We start from the raw sequence: 16,845 nt of genomic DNA on the forward strand, positions 1-16,845 counted from the left end.
AACAGAATCCCTGATTACACACATAAGATACCAGTAAAATAATTTAATTTCATTACATTACATTACTTAATCTTGTTATTTAATATTTTACTATATAACTGGAAAAAAAAAAAAAAGTATTTGAATGTAGATTTGAAGCTAACTAATAATCATAAAGGGTTTCCCCCCCTCACATTTGTATTTTATTTACCAATTAAGAGTGAACCAATAGGATTCCAAGACTGAGTATTGGGATCAAAGACATGGCATCGAGTAATACCTCTCTGACCATTCCAGCCACCAACAACGTAGATCTTTCCTTCCAGAGAACAGACTCCTAAATAACAGAAAATATTGAATTAGTATTGCTAAATCTGAAAAAAAATTCACTTAATTTTAAGGAAAATGTTATTCAGAGCAGTGTTCCCAACCTTTTTACAAATACAGTCCAATTTTATATTTGAGGCAGAGGCCACAAATCACGAAAATATTAAGCTATATATGAGGTGTGTGGCAATAAAGTTGCAGGACTGGTGCAATAAAAAGAACATAAAGTGAAGCAGCTCAAAAATGGTTTTATTTTTTATTCAAAGTAATCACCACCTGATTGAACGCACTTATTACACCATTCTGAAAGTTTTTGTAAAGAGTCAGCAAAGGCATCCAAATAGACGATGTTCAATTCTGAAGTTTTGTTTTTCTTTATGTCCTCAACATCCTGAAATCTCTTTCCTTTGAGAGCAGTTTTCACCCTGAGAAAGAGTCCACTGGTGTTAGATCTGGAGAGTAGGGTAAACTGTTGATCTGTACAATGCCATGTTTCATCAAAAATATCTTCACAACAAGCGTGGAAGGTGTGGGGGAACTGTCGTGCAACAAGAACCAGCTGACTTTCTCAAGTGGCCTCACCTGGGAATGCACTTCAATAGTCTTTGAGGGACCTGTACACATAATACAGCATTGACTCCCTCCCCTTCAGGCACAAATTCTTTGTGAATCACACCCTGTTTGTTGAAAAATATAATCAACATCTTGATCCTGGACTTCTGTAACCGAAATATTTAGGACCTTGGTGATGATTTTGAAATCCACTGCATTCTCTGATGTTCTGTCTCTGGGTTGTAACGAAATACACAACTCAATATTGCACTGGCTACCCATTTCAACTGGATGCACTGCCTTAGATTTTATGTGCTTCTGAACTAAGAGAATGCCCCCCCCCACTTTGTCTGTCCTTTCTGTACACACTATTCTCCCCATATTAATATTCTGGGTGACACCACGTCTCTGATATCCCAACAATGCCTGAATTTGATGACCTGGCCAGCACTTGAAATTTATTAAATTTCCTTACTCTGCTTCTAGCATTGGTGTACATGCAAGTATACACGCACCTGTTCTTACTCTTAGTTACTCTAACACAGCCCATATATTTACTTGTTCCATGATGACTCCCAGCAGGCTACTGCTCATTCCAATAAAAGCAGTGCAAGAATCACTTTTACCTCAGCCTGCAGCTACTGTTATTCTATTAGTTTGTAGATTTCTCCAAGCTAGCAGTTTTCTGATCCACCTATCACTGCCTCAATAGCATCAGCAAAAATATCCTTGCATCCTTTCTATTTAAGTATATCCCATTTCAGTAGAAGCAGTCTATCCTATTAATTTTTTTTTTCTCTTTTTTGGCCAGGCTTCCTTGCACAATAAAGTTTAACTAGGTAATGCTGAAAGACAACTAATTGCTGCATTTTTCTTTAAAGAAATTGATGTTAGAAAGGGGGAATGAAATGGAATCATGATACAGCATTTATTCATGTGCAGGATTATGTAGTTGATAGGGAATGTGATCTATAATTAGTTCTCTCCTCATAAAACGAAAATCTGAGGAACCTCATAATTAAAATCTGAAAAGGACTAACTCAGACCGAGCAACCAAAATGCAAGAAACAATTGCTAAAGTCAAAACTTCGATTTGAATACTCATGTTTCACTACATGCAAGCATATTCTATAAATTCAAGTAAGTAATTAAAAGGAAGCATGGTGATTTCGAATGAATGGAAGGCAAACAACTGTTTCACAAAAGTATTAGCCTAGTATTACTTTCACAAAAGTATTAGTCTTCAGTTAGCCATATCATAGGTGAAAACTATGATATGGCTAACCAAAAAAGGTTCTTGTAAGTTTGTGAGAGAGCTGAATGACAATAGATGGGTATTATTATTCAAAGCACATTCCAGAAGTACATGTTTCACTGTGAGTGGTATGTACAATGTGAAGGGTCATTTCCTGACAAAAGAAATAGTTGGATTAAATCAGTATGGCCTATTCGGGTTCCGGCTAGGATTAATTCTTGTTGTTTGTAATGAAATTGGAAGCCAAAAATTTTAGTGCAGGTTTAATTTGAAGAAGTTTATTATGAATTTGCACTTTCTACCGAAATGCCCATCATCCTTTAGATATACTTCATATATTCATTTTGTAATCAGTGAATGTTACTAAGAAACTCGTTGGGGTTATGCTGGATAGATAGCATCATCCATGATCTCACTTCCTGGTATTCCAGCATGGCCAGAGATCCAACAGAAGAGAACCTTTTTCCAATATTCTCTGAGACATATCAGCTCTGTTCTGATGAGCAGGTGGGGAAGTGTTTTGTAAGGCTAATAGACTGCTTTGAAAATCTGCATATATTATGCTCCTTTGGATTGAGAGGTGGAAAATATTTTCTTGAGCGAGCTTTGGCATGTAATGGTGTAACTACTACATTCTGTGGGAATGCGATACAGAAATGGTGGTGTCAGGTAATACCACTGCTGCATAAGCTCAACTCTCAGACTTAAACCCATCAGTATAAACTTTAACAGTCTGGATAATATTGTGTACGAGCAATGTGTGGCTGTTGGATGTTAGCATCTGCTAGAGTGTTTACCTTATTGTTGGAAATAACTGTCACAAGATGACATAATGGTACACCATGAAGGGTTAGAATCTACAGGAACTCTGAGGACTTTATTGAACTAATACCAGAAGGCTGAGTTGCCTGTGGTTTGTTTCTAAAAAAGGTCGTAAACAGTGGATCATTAAGTATTGACTAATTAGGATGAGTTGGTTGGCTTTGGATCTTGATTGCATAGTTCAGTAATAACATCTTTCTCCTGATATTTAGAGGAGCATCATAAGCTTGAACATACAAACTTTGCATTGGAAATGTTCTGAAAGCAGGGTTGAGGCGGGATAAAGCACTCTCCATAGCAGAATTAAAGACAGGTGGTGGTAGTAGTAGTAATGGAGGCATGTGATACAAGAAAGAAAGTATATGAGCCTACGTAGCATCAGTGCAAAAAAAAAAAAAAAATTCACATACCCATTCCCACTAAAAGTTTGTTCCAGCAATTAACCACCCACCGACTAAAAGCAAATTTCCGCACATCTATTCTACAACCGTCTTTCCCCAATTTGAATTTATGCCCCCTTAGGTTTGTAATCTGAACAAGTGGAAGGATCCCATCAGAATTCAGCGTGCTCAACCCATTCAAGGCCTTATACACCTCGATCAGATCACCGAGCAGGTGCCTAGTCTCCAGCCACTGCAATTTGCAGAACTTAAGCCACTCTTGGTAAGAGGATCACTTCATTTCCCTCACCAATCTTGTTGTCCTCTGTACATGCTCAATCAACTACATCCTTATTAAAATTAGGTCTCCAGACATGTACGCGGTACTCAAGGCATGGCCAGACCATTGCCTTATACAAAAGGATAATCACCTCCTTTTCCCTACTAGCAAAATTCCTGTATATCATTGACAATACCCCATGACCTGATCTGCCAGCCTGTCTGCACTGCACAATTACTTCCAGATCTTTTTCATTTTCTACCACCCCTAAGAGTAGTACCACATAGTTGGTACGTTTCTCTGGGGATACTTCTACCCATATGCAGTACTTTGCATTTGTCAATGTTAAACTTCATTTGTCACTTCTCAGCCCATCTGCCCAAATTTTCTAGATCCTGTTGCAGTAGCAGACTGCCATTAATAACCCTGCCAACCTTGATACCATCTGCAAACTTCAACATTAAGCCTGATATACCTTCATCAATATCACTTATAAAAAAGAAAACAACAGTGGGCCCAACACCGAACCCTGGGAGATTCCACTAATAACATTAGTCCACGAAGAGCATCGTCCACTGATTACCACTCTGTCTTCTCCCACTCATCCACTCTTTTATCCATTGTACCAACTTACCCTTAATACCATACTGCTCCAATTTGTACAGTAGTCTTCCTTGTGCAACAGTGTCAAAAGATTCCCTGAAATCCATGTATATGATATCAAAATTATTTTTTGCATCCAGTTGGTTTGTAACCACATCAGGGTATCCAATCAAAGGTGTGCCATAGTCCAGGCGTGGTCTGATTATGGAGCTATACAAGTGAAGCAAGGTGTAATAATCTTCTCCCCAAGTTGTGGCTGATAAAGCTTTGAGTATGTTCCATTTTTTTTTTTTTTTTTTTGATAAGCAGTTCAGAGATGTTCAATGTGATAGTTAGCTTGCTGTCAGAAATTAAACTAGAAGATGAATATTATTTGTTATTGGAAGAGGATGATCAACCAAATGAAGATCAGGTTCGGGATGCAACTTACCTCTGGTACTGAAATGAATGGCAGTATATTTCTGGCTAGATAATCTATAATCATTTTGTGTCATCTATTTATTGATATTCAATTCTCAATATAGTTAGTTTTGGAAATGAGAGGAAATTGTGAGATCATTAGTATAAAGGTATGAATCCACTGTTTTCGGAATGATTTTGATTCAAAATGGAAAATAAGGTGGCAGCGAGAACAGAACCTTGTGGGATTCCTTCTTCTTGGATAAAGTTTTTGAGAGAGAGCTTGTTGATAATGAACTTGAAAGGATCTGTGTTGAAGGAAGTTTTGGACGAAATATTGTAAATGGCCTCTGAAGCCAAGAGAATATAGATCATTTTAGATGCCGAAACATGTGGGTCAAAGGCTTTCTCAACGTTAAAATAGATCACGACGAGATGTTCATTTTTGATGAAAGCATTCCTGATGTTTGCTTCGGCTTTAATCATGAGATCCAATGACGACTGATATTATTGGAATCCAAATTGATTGTTGGTTATCAGGTTTTTGGCTCAAGATACCAAGTGGGATGGAGATGTACCATTTTCTCAAGGTTTTTTTTTTTTTTTTTCTTAGACAGCAGGTAGTAGTAGTGGCACATGATGCAAGAAAGCAAGTGTATGAGCTTATGCAGCATCAGCAAAAAAAAAAAAATCACACCATTCCCTCCAAATGCCTGTCCAGTTCCTCCTTAAATTTATTTAATCTATCAACTTCCACAACGACAGATGGAAGTTTGTTCCAGCAATTAACCACCCGCTGGCTAAAGGCAAATTTCCGCACATCTAGTCTACATCTGTCTTTTCTTAATTTGAATTTATGCCCCCATAGGTTCGTAATCTGAACAAGGGAAGGATCCCATCAGAATTCAGCGTGCTCAACCCATTCAAGGCTTTATACACCTCAATGAGACCATCACGCAGGTGCCTAGTCTCCAGCCACTGCAATTTGCAGAACTTAAGCCTCTCTCTCTCTTGGTAAGAGAATCCCTTTATTCCCCTCACCAATCTTGTTGCCCTTCTCTGTACATGCTCAAGCAAATCGACATCCTTTCTAAAATGAGGCCTCCAGACCTGTACGCAGTACTCAAGGCATGGCCTGACCATTGCCTTATACAGAGGGACAATCACCTCCTTTTCAATGCTAGCAAAATTCCTATATATCATTGACAAAACCCCATGACCTGCCCTGGCAGCCTGTCTGCATTGCTCAGAAAACTTCATATCTGACTGCACAATTACTCCCAGGTCTTTTTCATTTTCTACCACCACTTTAAGTGTAGTACCACACAGTTGGTTGAGAGAGTACCACAAAGTATGTTCAGAGAGATTTGATTGAAAAAGATCAGCAGTTAAGATAGTGATGTTTAGTCAAAATCTTGGAGCATTACATAGTACATTGATGAGCCAAAATATATTGAGCCAATGATATTAAGAGTAGGAGACCGGCGGAATTACTCAACAAGTACAGGTCACTGTTGAAAAAAAGCTGTGAATTAGGGTTGAATTTGAAAGTGTCTGCAATTCTGCCCAGACACGATAGGAGGGAGTATATGATGAGAGCCCTGTCGATCAATTCTGCCCTGGAAAGATTGTGCAAGGCTCGAGGGGTAGAATTTTTTTCAGCCTGGTCTGTACTTGTTAACAGGAGAGACTGCTTCTACAGGGATGGGATACACTTAAATAGAAAGGGTGCAAGAATGTTTGCTGATGCTCTCGAGGCAGTGTTAGGTGGGTCGGAAAACTGTTAGATTGGGGGTTACAAGGACTAATAGACTAACAGTAGCCACTGGCAGAGGTGAAAGTGATTATTGCACTGCTTCTATTGGAATGAGCCGCAGCCTGGAAAATAAGATGCAGGATATTTCAGACTGCTGGGAATCATTGGGGTACAAGTAAACACATGGGTTGTGTTAGGGTAGCTAAGAAAAAGAACAGGTGCATTTATACTTGCGTGTACACCAATGCTAGGAGTTTAGTAAATAAATTTGATGAATTTGAGGTATTGCTCAAAACATCAAAGGCAGATATTGTTGGGATATCAGAGACGTGGTGTCACACAGATGTAAGGGATGCAGAACTGCAATTTGGGGAGTACAACGTCTACAGAAAGGATAGACAGGATAGGAAGGGGGGAGGGGTTATGCTATTAGTTAAGAAACACATAAAAACCAAGGAAGTGAAGCCAGTCGACATCGCTGGACAGTGCAGTGTTGAGTCAGTTTGGTGTGACATAAGCATTGGGAGATCAAAATTGAGAGTAGGAGTGTGCTATAGGCCTAATGACTCTGATGAGTATAATAAGGAACTGTACAGGGAAATAGAGTGGGCCAGTAAATCAGAGAGTCTTATAATGGGAGATTTTAATTTCCCAGATATTGACTGGAATTTGAGGGCTGGTTACTCACACACTAGCAGGGCTTTTGTTGATTTATTGGATGATTGTTTTCTACATCAGCATGTTCGGGAGGCAACTAGAGGGAGTAATACTCTTGATTTGATTATCAGCAGTGATTCTTCATGCATTAAGAATCTGCAGATAAATGAACCACTAGGTGGCAGTGATCACAGTGTGCTGAAGTGGGATTTACTGAAAGAGGTAACTACCATTAGGGGTAAAGGGAAGGGTTATTGCTTCCGTAAAGGCGACTACGATGGACTGAGACAGTATTTAAATTCTATACAGTGGGACCAACTGATGATGTTACCAACAGCAAATTCAAAATGGGAAGCATTCAAAGAACTTATCTTGGAAGCTACTACGCTTTACATACCAACTAAGAAATATTGTTCAAGGTTTAGGCCAAAATGGATGTCAGATGAACTAATGAGGCATATGGCAGAGAAGAAAAATGCATGGGATACTTACAAATTAACACATGACACAGAAGCCTATGATAGATACAAGTTGATAGGCAACCAAGTTACAAAGGAGGTTAGGCAGGCGAAGGCAGATTACGAGAAATCCTTGGCAAGGGATGCAAAGAAAAACAGCAAAGAGTTCTTTACTTATGTAAACTCTAGAAGGAAGGGGATGAATCAGATTGGTCCACTTGATATCGATGGGTCAACTGTTGATGATCCTGCTCAGGTAGCTAACAAACTAAATGAATATTTTGCATAGACATTCACACATGAGGAGTTATTCAGCGAGGGGAATGCCAGAGGTGTATTCAACTCTGGCAGTAAGCTAGAGAATCTTGTAATAACTGAGAGTAAAGTGGAGGAGAAATTGTTGAAGATAAATACAAGAAAGGCACCTGGGGTGGATGGGATCTATCCAGTTATATTAAAGGAGGCAGCAAAGGAAGTAAGCAAACCCTTAGCCATAATTATGAGAGCTTCCTTGGACTCAGGGGAAGTACCCATGGACTGGAGATGTGCAAATGTGACCCCAATTCACAAAGGAGGATCAAAGAGTGACACAAGTAATTATAGACCTGTTAGTTTAACTTCTGTTCCCGGAAAATTAATGGAGGCACTGGTTAAAGAAGCACTGCAGGATCATCTAGACAAGACTTCAGTTATAGCTCAGACACAGCATGGTTTTGTTAAGGGGAAGTCTTGCCTGACCAATTTGATTGGATACTATGATGCAGTCACAAAAGAACTGGATGCAGGGAATAACTTTGATATTATATACTTGGATCTTAGAAAGGCTTTTGATACTGTTGCACATGGAAGACTGCTGCACAAATTGGAGCAGTGTGGCATTGGAAGCAAATTGCTGCTATGGATAAAGGGTGGTTGAGGGGGAGAAGACAGAGAGTGGTAATCAATGGACACTGCTCATCGTGGACTAATGTTATTAGTGGAGTCCCTCAGGGTTCAGTATTGGGTCCATTATTGTTTTCTGTATTTATAAATGATATTGATGATGGTATATCAAGCTTAATGTCCAAGTTTGCAGACGATACGAAGGCTGGCAGGGTTGTCAAGGACACTACTGACACTATGCTACTGCAACAGGATCTGGAAAGGTTGAGCAGATGGGCTGAGAGGTGGCAAATAAAGTTTAACATTGACAAATGTAACGTACTACATATGGGAAACAGCAACCCCAGAGCAACATATCAACTCTGTGGTACTACACCGACAGTGGTAGAGAATGAAAGGGACCTGGGGGTGGTTGTGCAGGCAGATATGAAAATTCTCTGAGCAGTGCAGACGGGCTGCAAGAGCAGCTCATGGTGTATTGTCGATGACATATAGGAATTTTTCTAGCAGGATAAGGAGGTGATTATTCCCTTGTATAAGGCAATGGTCAGGCCATACCTAGAGTACTGTATACAGGTCTGGAGGCCTCATTTCAAGAAGGATGTAGAGATGCTGGAACGAGTACAGAGAGGGGCAACAAGATTGGTGAATGGAACAAAGGGGTGCTCTTATGAAGAAAGGCTTAAGTTTTGCAAATTACAGTGACTGGAGACTAGGCACCAGCGAGGTGATCTGATAGAGGTGTATAAAGCCATGAATGGTTTGAGCATGCTCAATGCTGATGGGATTTTTCCTCTTGCTCAGAATAATCACCTGAGAGGGCATAAATTCAAATTGAGGAAAGACTGATGTAGGATAGACGTGAGGAAATTTGCCTTTAGCCAGCGGGTGGTTGGTTGGTGGAACAGACTTCCATCCCTTGTCGTGGAGGTTGATAGCCTGAATAAGTTTAAGGCTCAGCTGGACAGGTATTTCGAACGAACAGAGGGGTGAAGTGGAAGTGGTTATTTTTTATTTATTTATTATTTATTTTTTTTTTGGCTGATTCTGCATTGTTGTTATTGTTATTTGTTATTTGGTTTTTAGGAGCTTTAGCAACTAAGGCCATATTGCTCCTGGGATATGCGGTGGTCATTCCCTGACCTTTCCGCATTCTCCGTATTTGGTGGCTCACGGGCTCGAACCCCGGTCTAATCAAGAAGTATGTGCTACGCACTGCTGCTCCTGCCCACCTGGCTACGGTGGCGCCCTGATTCTGCATAAGCTTGCTTTCTTGCATCAAATGCCTCTACTAATGCTAATATTATGACCGCCTACCTAATACGATGTTGGTCCTCCACATGTAGCCAAAACAGCTCTTACCCAGCGAGGCATGTATGCTCCAAGATTTCTAAATGTGTCTTGTGGTATCTGATACCAACACATAACCAGCAGATCCTTTAATTCCTGTAAGGTCCGTGGTTGAGACGCCGCAGATTGGAGTTGCTGTTCTAACACAAACCACAGATACTTGATGGGACTGATGTCCCTGGAAGTCTTCCTCGTGTTCTGTGAACCAGTCTCGAACAATCCGGGTGGTGTGATATGGCGAATTATCCTACTGAAAGAAGACACCGCCAGAGGGGGAAGACTGTTACATGAAAAGGTGTACCTAGTCAGCAATGATGTTTAGGTAGGTGGTAGATGTCAGAGTGCCTGGACCCAGGGTATCCCAGCAGAACATCGCCCAAAGCATGACACCAACGCCACCAGTTTGCTTTTATCCCACGGTGCATCCAGGCGCCATCACTTCCCCAGGTAAACACACATGTACCTGGCCATCCACATGGTGCAAAAGGAAACGTGATTCATCGGACCAGACGACCTTCTTCTAATCACTCAAGGTCCAGTTTCGATGGTTGCGTGCCCATTGTAGGTGCTGTTGCCAGTGAACCATGGTTAGCATGGACACTCTGAGCGGCCTGCGGCTATGCAGCCCACTGTGTGTTGTGACACATATTACTCCCATCACCAACGTTCCAATTACCAGCTATTTGCACCACAGTTGCCCTTCTGTCGCCACATACCATCTGGGAGAGTCTTCACTCACCTCGAGCATCGATAAGCCGTGGTCGTCCAACACCTTGCTGGCGGTTCGTGAGTTTCCCCTCCTTGGACTACTTTTGGTAGGTACTAACTACGGCTGACTGTGAGCATCCCACCAGACATGCCATTTCGGATATGCTCTGACCCAGTCGTCTGGCCATTGTCAAACTCGCTTAAGTCTGCTGCCTTTCCCATCTGAAGAACAAGAATAGCACTGATTAACGGAGAGCTCAGTATCAGGTGTTTTTTATACTGTATCCCGACCCCGCGCAAGTGCCGTAGTTCACCTACAGTTGCTTCAATTTGCATAATGACTCACTGGTCATAATGTTTTGGCTCAGTGTATATCCTTATGGACAGCAGCACTGTTACTTGAGTTGGTAAGAGATTGCTGGTTCAGACATAACTGGTTGATACATAGGTGTCAGTTTGGATTTCTCTATTACAGCTTTAATTTTTTTGAAGTGATTGATATAAGTGGTTGAGGAAGACAACTGAGAAAATATTGTTCCTAGTGCATAGAATTCTGTAAAAGTAGAGAGTGCCTGTCTATTCCAGTTAAGTAGCAGGGTGGATAAAGGAGGAAATTAACCATTTAAATCTTTTATTTTTCTCCAGATCAATCTGATATCAGTATTTTTATTAACTGAGGAGGCAAATCCAATCCAAGATTCTATTTTGGATTGTATCACCTCCTCTGTTAATAAAAATAACCATATGATCCAGTCCTGTTCCATCAACATTGTTACTCAACACATCACAAATCAAATGCTAACAGCTGTGACTGCTGCCATTCTGCAATATAAATTACTCATGATTGTGGAACAGGTTCTGAGCTGTTTTCCTTTTTTTTGAATTGTTGCAATCTTCATTCCTTCAGTAATTTATATTGTGGAATGGCAGCAGTCACAGCTATCAGCATTTGATTTGTGATGTGTTCAGCAACACTGTTGTTGGAACAGGACTGGATGATATGGTTCTCGAATAAGTGTGCATGCTTTTTTATGTTCAGTCGACCAGCGAAAATTTCCATATAATTGGATTTTCTGTTAAATAGGAAGGAAAAGGATGTTTGAATTTTGCCTAATTAGCAGGTAATGATCACTGCTATAAGGATCATTAAGAGTTATCCCAATCTTAACTTGGAAAGAGGATTGGAGAGCAAATGGAAAGGTATATTGCAGAGCTTGAACATGGAGGGAAATGTATATAGATAGGAGAGCCAGTATTCAGTAATGTTAAACTCTGTCTGTCGATCAGCATTTCAATAAGCTTTCCTCATCTGTTTGAAGTGGAGGAGCCCCATTAAGGATGGTGTGTATTAAAGTAACCTAGAAAACAAAATGGAGATGGTAACTACAAAACAAGTTCTTTGATTTCCTGAATAGTATATGGATGATCAGGTTGTAGATAAACTAAAACCAGTATAAGCGTTAAACCAATTACAACATGTGTGGCAACAGCTTCTAAGGTTTGCAATGGGATGTGTCTGGAGGGGATTCTTGAATCCATGGGTACTGCTACTCCTCCGTGAACACTATTAGGGATTAGTGTCAGCACTATCTTGTCTCAAGATAGTTTAATTTTTGATTGAAAGAGAGGCTTGATGGGTCAAATTCATTTCTTGTAAGCACAAGGCAACGGGGTTTGTAGCAGTGAATTAGTTCATGGATATCATCAATGTAATGGCGAATTACATTCATGAATATGGCTGGCAGTTCATGAATATCATCAATTTGACATTACTGCAAAACCCTCTGCAGTTTCATTGTGTGACGTGTTTCATTATTTGGTTTTGTAAGAGGAGGATGAAGCTGTCTGCTTTTTGTGATTGGATTGTTTATAATGGTCAAGTTTTTATTTTTCTGTTCTGGGAAAAGTGGGGTAGGCTTTGGGATGGAACTTTGAGTGGTTATTATTACTTTGATCTGCCGAATGTGGTTTAGATGGAAGCTGGGTCAATAGTATTGATCGAGTCCAGTCTGCGATCAATATGTCTGGAGAAAGTGACACTTCTTTCTGACATGCTACTGATTGTTGACATAGCAGAAGCATAACTGCTTTTTTGGCATGCTTAATTTAACTTGTTTTCTTGCTTCCTGATAAGAAACTATTTTCAGTCTTTTATTTTTTCCCCCCTAACTTCCAGAGATAATCTTTAGAGTATGCTGGATGGTTTCCCCTGCAATTAGGTTTGTTATTTGGTTTTTAGGAGCATTAGCAACTAAGACCATATTGCTCCGGGATATGCGGTGGTCATTCCCTGACCTTTCCACTTCCTCCGTATTTGGTGGTGACGGGCTCGAACCCCGGTCTAATCAAGAAGCGTGTGCTACGCACTACTGCTCCTTCCCACCTGGCTACGGAGGCGCCTCCCTGCAATTAGGACAATGTGGAGTTGGTGCCTTGCATTCTGATTGTGTATGAATTTGGAACCCACAGTTCAGGCAGTTGCTTCTCCATGGCATGCTGTCCAAATTCCTGGCATTTATAGTATCTTAGGGGGTTCGGGATAAAGGGCTGAATGTGGCAATTTATTTAAATAATCTGCTTTAACTGAAGCTGGCAGATTTGACCTAATGAAGGCTAAAATTATGCTACATGTTGGGACTAAGGTGCTGTCTTTTCATATCATGATTATTTTTTGCCTGAGTTATGTTTTGAGCTTTTAGTTCCTGGACTATTCTTCTTCAGAAATGTTTAATAGATCCCATTCAGTGATCATTCCTATGGAAGAATTCAGTGTGTTATGGGGAGAATTAAATTGGAATTCTGCTTAAAGAGGTAAGTCTTAATAGCAGGTCAGAGTGTCTTGAGTGAGAAGTCTATTAGCAAGCCCCCAGATTGGAAATGTTTCACCATTTTCAGTGATGCTGCTGCATTTTCAAGGCATCTTTGTATGACAAAAGGGGAGTGCTTGCTAACAGATTGTGCCGACAATTATCAGTAAAGCTGGAGATTCTTGCTTGTTTGCATCCTTTTTTGTCTTTTTGCCAGAGAGAGAGAGAGAGAGAGAGAGAGAAGTCATGATCAGTTTCATGATTGTTGTGCTGAGAGCATTCCGCTCTAAACATGGAAAATTATTCATCAGTATCTTCCTTGCTGTTTCAACCTATGGTTGGGTCAGGTGAATTAAAGCCTTCCATCTTTTTCTATCTTCCCAAATCTTATTTTCTGTCATTCCCTCCTACTCAATTCTCTTTGTTTCCATATCTTCCATAATCCGATCTCTCTATCTTTTCCAGGGGTCATCCTCTCGGCCTCTTTTTGTCCATTTTCATCTCAAACATTCTTCTTAGTACAGGTCGACCGTCACTAATCCGGCAGCATTGGGACCTATGGGGTGCCAAATTAATGAGTTTTTTGGATGATCAGTGGTTATTTTAGCACATACAGTTTACCCAACAGCTAACCACCTCATCCTACCTTTAACACGTTGAGTGCCAAGCTAGTTTAAGGGAAAAATTCCCCAGGGGCCAAAAAATATTTAGCAAATAATTTGATTAGTAATTCTAAAATAAATATTGTAATGTCAGTGTTGTCGTTTTTTCGCTAAAAATAACAAAAAAAAAAAAAAAAAAAAGTTTTTTTATGTCGCATATATGTGGCCGACGTGGCCCAGTAGGTTACTTTATTTCTTGAGAAGCCGTGTCGGCCACATACGCGTAACACTATTACAGCATACATATGAAGGTAGTTTGTGATTAGTTTATTGACACTCGGCGAGTGCTGCAATAAAACTAATTGCGATAAAATAAACTCTCAAACGTCGCAATAAGTTTGTCAGTATTGTTAGAGATTTTGTGAAAACAAGTTCATTAGCGCACTGTATTATCCATCATATTGTGTTGTGTTTTTCTGAAAGTTTGTACAAGTGTGTTGTAAAAAAAAAAAAAAAAAAAAAACCTAAAAAGGAATGGCCAAAAGAAAATTACTAAAATAAGAGGAACTGAGAGAAATAGCTGGAATTTACAATTAAGCAGAGTTAAACTTCTCATAGGACACAACTGCTGTCGAGTTTTTTCAGAAGTTCAACTTTATCTGTTATGGACAATGTCCGGTGTTTGTGCTTTACACCACAAGAGGCACTTCCTTTATGTATTAGAACCATGGCTGCGGTTAAATGTGAGTAAGTTATAACAATAAATGCAGAAAAACAAGTGGGAATGGCTTGCCAGTGTTTACGAGTTCACACCAACAGCTGATGCTGCAACCCACAGAGTACTCTGTGCTGCAACCAATGCTACCAAAATAGTAGCTGCAGTCAGTGCACCAACCCGGGAAATTTGAAATTACGTAAGCAGAAATTATGTCCAAATTAGCGGTGGAACCGGATTACCGGTGGCTGGATTAGTGATGGCTGACCTGTATTCTGTTTGAGTTCATTCTTTTCATGTGCCCAAACCATCGCAAATGTGATGCAGTCATCTTCTCTCTCTCAAACTTTCTATTTCTAAGTTCATTCTAATGTCAATATTTCTAATTATGCCTTTTCTAGTTTTAGCTAGCACAGACCTTAACACTTTCGTTTCCACTGCTTGTATTTTGCTGGTATCCTTTTTATTCATCCTCCACATTTCAGCAGCATAGGTCAAAATAGGGACAAAGCCCTATTTATCAGCTTTTTACACTTCATTGGAACTTCCCTAACCCATAACAGGCTGTTAAAGTTACAAAAGAAACTCTGAATAGCTGTTATTCTCGTCTTGTTATTTCCATATCTAGGCCGCCATCCTTTGTTAATACACTCTCTAGGTACTTAAAATTGTCCACCACTTCAAACATTTAATTCCCTAATTTTATCCCTTTTACACTCACTTCTCCCCCTCTGTCCGTCACCATCTCTTTGCTTTTTTGGCTACTTATCTTTAGACCACTTACTGACTACACTTTCCCAATGTGTTAGTTTCTTTTGAAGTTCTTCCTCCTTGTTTGCCGAAAGGACAACATCCTCTGCAAACACAGCTGTTTCACCTTTTTAATCATCCACTGCTACAAGGAAATTGTCCATCACAATAGTAAAAAGTAATGGTGACAATACACTACCCTCTCAAAATTCATTGAACAATGGAAACCAATCTGTCCCCAAATTTTGTCCTCACACAACTTTCACACTTTGAATACATATTTTTAATCATCACAACCTCTGCTCTGTCTATTACCATTTTCTCCAGACCTTCCCACTTTTCCTCTTTGCACACTATCATATGCCTTTTCAAGGTCTAAAAATACCAGAAAGAGGCTCTTGGTAAACTCCCAAGGTCTTTCTAGCAATTCTCTTAAAACAAATATCAGGTCAATCATTGACTTTCCTTTTCTATATTGATACTGTTCTTCCCTCATTCTCTCTTCTATTTTATTCCTTAATCTTGTCTTGAGTATTTGCTCAAAATTTTTTTTCACAATGACAATAAAGTGATTTCCCTATAGTTGATACATTCTCTTCTGGACCCTTTCTTAAAAATTGGTATTATGATTCCCTTTGTCCAATCATCTGGAATTCTTTTCTCTTTCCAAACTAGGCTGATAATATCATACAGCCATTTTAATCCAATATTGCCAGCAGCCCTAATAACTTCAACTGGTAACTCATCAACTCCAGGTGATTTTCCATTGTTCATCTTTTATTAGGAAAATTGTTAATACACAATACAACATGAGCAACTCTTGCAGCCCATCTGCACTGCTCAGAGAACTTCATATCGGCCTGCAATTCAATTACCCCCAGGTCCTTTTCATTCTCTACCACTGTCAGTGTAGTACCACAGAGTTGATACGTCACTCTGGGGTTACTACTTCACATATGTAGTACTTTATATTTGTCAATGTTAAACTTCATTTGCCACCTCTCAGCCCATCTGCTCAACTTTTCTAGATCCTGTTGCAGCAGTGTACTGTCATTAGTCCTTAACAACCCCGCCAACCTTCATATCATCTGCAAACTTGGACATTAAGCCTGATATACCATCGCCAATATCATTAATAAATACAGAAAACAACAATGGACCCAATATTGAACCCTGAGGGACTCCACTAATAATGTTAGTCCCTATGAGCAGTGTCCATTGATTACCGCTCTCTGTCTTCTCCCACTCAACCATCCCTTTATCCATAGCAGCAATTTGCCTCCAATGCCACACTGCTCCAATTTGTTCAGCAGTCTTCCATGTAGTAATAGTAGTAGTAGTAGTAGTAGTAGTAGTAGTGGCACATGATGCAAGAAAGCAAGTGTAGGAGCTTATGCAGCATCAGCCAAAAAAAAAAAAAAAAATCACACCATTCCCTCCAAATGCCTGTCCAGTTCCTCCTTAAATTTATTTAACCTATCAACTTCTACAACGACAGATGGAAGTTTGTTCCAGCAATTAACCACCCGCTGGCTAAAGGCAAATTTCCGCACATCTATTCTA

At 39.8% G+C, this 16,845-nt stretch overlaps 1 protein-coding gene across 1 annotated transcript in view; it reads right to left on the reverse strand.

Annotated features, from left to right (window-relative positions):
• The window catches only part of LOC150089533 (influenza virus NS1A-binding protein homolog), a 302,567-nt gene that overhangs the window by 55,009 nt on the left and 230,713 nt on the right, over positions 1 to 16,845 (reverse strand). Inside the window, exon 10 of the mRNA XM_090390017.1 lies at positions 191 to 316. Within this exon, the coding sequence (XP_090246143.1) occupies positions 191 to 316 (126 nt within the window). The remainder of the gene's footprint in view (positions 1 to 190; positions 317 to 16,845) is intronic.

Source organism: Mastigoproctus giganteus, chromosome 2, assembly GCF_048544385.1.
Source record: "Mastigoproctus giganteus isolate SK-2022 chromosome 2, ASM4854438v1, whole genome shotgun sequence".
Lineage (NCBI taxonomy): Eukaryota > Metazoa > Arthropoda > Arachnida > Uropygi > Thelyphonidae > Mastigoproctus > Mastigoproctus giganteus.